Consider the following 4610-nt stretch of genomic DNA (forward strand, 5'->3'; position numbering starts at 1 on the left):
AATAAAATTATATATTTTTTTTTAAAAAGTGTAATACTTTTTATAGAAAAATATATATAAACTATCTTTTAGTATTTTTTTTTTTTTTTTTTTTTTTTTTTTTATCTTTTTTATGTATCCAATAATGAAATTACGATATCATATTTTATTTTTTATACTTTTAACTGAAGACATATTCTGTTTTAAAAATGATGATTCTATTAAACATACTTCAGAAATTCCTAATATAAAAAAATATAATTTTTACGATACATTCGTGGGAAATTCCTATGAGAATAATAAAAATGATAATAATTTATCAACTAGCATATTATATTCAATATTCTGTTCACTTAAAAAATTATTTTACAAAGAAAACACGATAGAAAAAGACATAAAAGCTATTAATGATAATACGAAAAACACAAAAGATGAGATAATTAAAGATTCATCAAATATATCAAAAAATACAGATAAATTAAAAGAAAATATATTGAAAAACTCTAATTATTGGCTTGGTTTATTTAAAAAATCTATGAATGAAGAATTACATGAAATAGATAAACAAAGTAATGAGCAACTAAACAAATTGAAACAAAACCCAGATAACAGTTTATTTTTTTCAAAAATATTAAATTTTGTTTCAAATGAAAAAACAAAAATAGAAGAAAACAAAAATATTAACACAGAAAAAAATGAAGAAAAAAAAAGTTCATGGTTCCTTTCATCAAATAGTAAAAACTTAGAACAAAATGAAAGAGAAGATTCTGGGTTGTTAAAAGAAAAAAAAAATTTGTTTGGTATTTTTCAATATGATGATCAAAAGAAAAATACATTTAATAACACAACTAATAAAAATGAAAGTCATTGGTGGTTCAATAAAAAAAATGAAGAAAGTGAACAAAAAAAGGAAAACATAAATAATAAAGAAGAGAAAAGTGATTTAAGTAATAATGAAGTAAGAAAATCCATTTTTGATTTTTTTAGTAATAAAAATAAGAATATAGAAGAAAAAAAGGATGTAATAGAAGATGATAAAAAAGTAAACACACAGAAACGAGGATTTAGTTTCTTTTCAAAAAATTCAAATGAAGAAAAAAAGGAATCAGATTTTCAAATGGATATTGAAAAAGAACATAGGGAAATATCATTATCAAATAAAACAAATGATAAAGAAAATAGTAAAGAAAAAAATACATACTGGTGGCAAAGAAAAGGAACATCATCAAATGAAAATTTAAAAATTGATGAAACAGGAAAAAGTAATATAAATGAGCAAGATAAAAACATAGAAGAAAAAGTAAAAAAAAATAATTATTTTATTTTTAACTTATGGAATAATGATAATAAAAGTAGTAATAATATTGAAACAAAAAAGAAAACGGATGATAGTTATGTTGATATTATTTCAGAGGAAAATGATGAAGAAAAGAGAAAAAGAGAAAAATCATCTTTTAATAAATACAAGATTTATGATGATAATAATTCCAATATAGATAATGATGATAATGAATATAAAAAATTAAATTCAGATAAAATAAAAGGAGATGATTCAGAGGCAATTCAATTAAATTCTTTAAAGAAATATTATGATACAAATGAAAATATTGATGATATTAATTATTTATCGTTTTTGAATTCTGAGCATAAATATGAAGAAAATGTTGATTGTCATCCTTTAATAGTTTTTAAAGTATGTCTAAATAAATGCTTTAAGTCGTTGTCTAATGAAAGTAAAGAAGTTTCTGATAAAAGTGCTCTGTCAGTTAATGATTACAAATATCTAGAAAAATGTATTCTAAAATGTAAAAAATTAAGTTTTGATTACGTTCATGGTGGTTGTATTCAAAAAGATGGAACTGTATTAAACAAAAAACAAAATTACAAAGATTACTTAGAAGAAATAGACACATATAATTTAAAATTAGAAGATTATCCTTCAAATTTCTCAGATTTCACTATTCAAGAAAAATACATAGAAAACAAAAACAGTTTTAAAAGACCAAAACATGTTAATATGGAAAATAAGTCAAATGATACGCAAAAAGAAAAAACTTTTAGCTTGCTTGATATCTCAAAAGAAGAATTAAGTACTCATATTTTTGATAAAGATAATAGTGAAAAAATAAAAAATTTTATGAAAGATAAAGAGCTCAATACAAATAATAATACTTCAGAAAAATCTTTTAATTTTTTTAAATCATTTAAAAATGAAAAGGAAAATGAATCAAATGATGAAAAATCTAAAGAGAATAATGATAATAAATTAGATTTAAATAATAATGATTCTAATGAAAATATTCAACCAAATGATTATAATTATTTATCAACCAGTTTTTTTTTAATTTTATTATTGGTAACATTTTTTGTTTATTTATCTGCTTTTACAAATATAATAAATCAATTTTATGTATCATTTAAAGAAAAAGTATGTTTATTTATTAAAAGGCATTATAAAACAACTTTCAATAATGGTTACAATGAATCATCAGAAACCTTTCTACCGAAAAACCAAAATAATAATTTCCATAATTCATATGAGAATTTATATCATTCCTTCCAAGAAAAACCTTATGACATTGCATAATAAATATTATATATTTGTATAATGAATTTTACATATTTATTTTATTTTATTTTATTTTATTTTTTTTTTTTTTTTGATATTCCTTTTAAATAGCTATAAAATATTAATATTGTATGAAAAAACATTATTATATACTATTTATATATTTAAATTTTTGAGAAAATTTTTTATTGTAGTTTTAAAAATATTATTTTAATTTTTATTTAGTTTCCTTTTTAAATTATAACACATTAAGAAGCTATGAAATGAAGTAGAAAAAAATAATTATATATAATTATATATAATATGATTATTTTTAAAAAAACATAGAATATAAATTTATTCTTAAAAATGTGTTAACTATAATTTAACAAATACTTATTTCTACTTCATTATATATGTGTTTTTTTAATAATTATTTATTTAATATTTCCTTTTTTTTATATATATTTTTTCTTAATGCTATTTTTATAAAATTTAAATAATTTTTTAAAATTCTTTATTTTATATGTTTTTTTTTTCTTGTTTTTCACTATTTATATTTGTGCACATATTTATGTATGATAATGATTTCAGCATATAAGAAATATATTTAACAAAATTTAGCGACTCAACTTTTTTTTATTATATCCAATTAAATGTATTTAATTTAAAAAAGTTTAATATAAATTAATTATACTTCATATAATATTTTTACTCTTTCATTCCCAAAAAGTAAAATTTTTTTTTTTTTTTTTTTTTTTTTTATAAAATATACTTTTTTGCTTTTTTCCTTTTATTTATAATTTTATCTTTTTTATATTTTAAATTAAATCTCAAAATGCCTTGCTGTGAATTGATTACCAATATAAACGTCCCTGAAGATTCTATTCAAAATACTTTAGGTCAATTGGAGAATGGTAAAATAAAATAATAAAATTTTTACCATGAGTATTTATTAATGCTAATATCTTTTTTTTTTTTTTTTTTTTTTTTTTTTTATTTCATGGAATTTATCTTAATAATATAAATATATCATTATTCTTTACTTATTACTTTTTATAAAAATATAATAATAATTACACTAATTTTTGCTTTTACATAGTTATATCTGCTGTATTGAGTAAACCTTCTAGTTACATTATGAGCAATTACGATTATCAGAAGAATTTAAGATTTGGTGGAAGTAATGACGATTTTTGTTTTGTTAGATTGACAAGTATAGGTGGGATTAATAAATCAAATAATTCATCCTTAGCTGATAAAATCACTAAAATTCTTCAAATGACTCTCAATGTTAAACCTAGAAGAGTTTACGTAGAATTCAGAGATTGCGCTGCTCAAAATTTTGCCTTTAATTCATCTTTATTTGGGTAAGTCTCCGATAAATTTTGATTTTAATTTAAAATATACATGTATAAATTGTAAGTGAATAAACTGTATTTACTAACACAACTTTTTATTAATTATAATAAGAATATTATCTTACAATAGTGTTTATTCATGTTTTTTACTATATCTTCTTTTATTTATTTTGTAAATAATTATTTTATAAAAAGATATAAGAGATACATTAATTTTTATTAAGATGAAATTGATATTATATTATTCATATCTAAGTAAACAAATAATACTTAAATGAAAAAAGTTAAAACTATAATTACGAAAAAAAAAAGAAAAAAAAAAAAAAAAAAAAGGAAATTAAAAGTAATGCATAATACTTAATTATTTGTTCATCAAATAAAAACAAATCTTAGTAATAAATTTACAAGAGAATTTACAACTTTTCGTTAAGTAATATTAAGTTCTTTCTAATATTAACAATAAATGTATTCATCTTTATGCTAATCAAATAAATAATTTAGTTTATCTTGTTTTAAAACTAAATTCAACAATAAGCTATATAAAGAATACTTTTCAAATAATCAAATGTTTATTTTTATATTAAATTTAATCTTACATATATTTACAACATACAAAAAATATGAACAATTTACAATAATCATTAAAGTTTGCTTTTAATTATATTTGTTATATTGCTTCAAAATTTTTCAAAAATAAATAAATTTTATTAAAAACCTACATA

At 18.5% G+C, this 4610-nt stretch overlaps 2 protein-coding genes across 2 annotated transcripts; both read left to right on the plus strand.

Moving 5' to 3' along the window:
* Positions 1 to 124: 124 nt before the first annotated feature.
* On the plus strand, positions 125 to 2566 carry PGAL8A_00450900 (conserved Plasmodium protein, unknown function; the record flags this gene model as incomplete). Its single annotated transcript, XM_028673261.1, has 1 exon — positions 125 to 2566. The coding sequence occupies one exon, from the start codon at positions 125 to 127 to the stop codon at positions 2564 to 2566; it is 2442 nt and encodes an 813-aa protein (XP_028529732.1).
* Positions 2567 to 3365: 799 nt separating this feature from the next.
* On the plus strand, positions 3366 to 3901 carry MIF (macrophage migration inhibitory factor, putative; the record flags this gene model as incomplete). Its single annotated transcript, XM_028673262.1, has 2 exons — positions 3366 to 3444; positions 3630 to 3901. 2 exons carry the CDS (start codon positions 3366 to 3368, stop codon positions 3899 to 3901), a joined length of 351 nt encoding a protein of 116 aa, XP_028529733.1.
* Positions 3902 to 4610: the final 709 nt, after the last annotated feature.

The sequence above is a fragment of the Plasmodium gallinaceum genome (genome assembly GCF_900005855.1).
Source record: "Plasmodium gallinaceum strain 8A genome assembly, contig: PGAL8A_v1_130, whole genome shotgun sequence".
Classification (NCBI taxonomy): Eukaryota; Apicomplexa; class Aconoidasida; order Haemosporida; family Plasmodiidae; genus Plasmodium; species Plasmodium gallinaceum.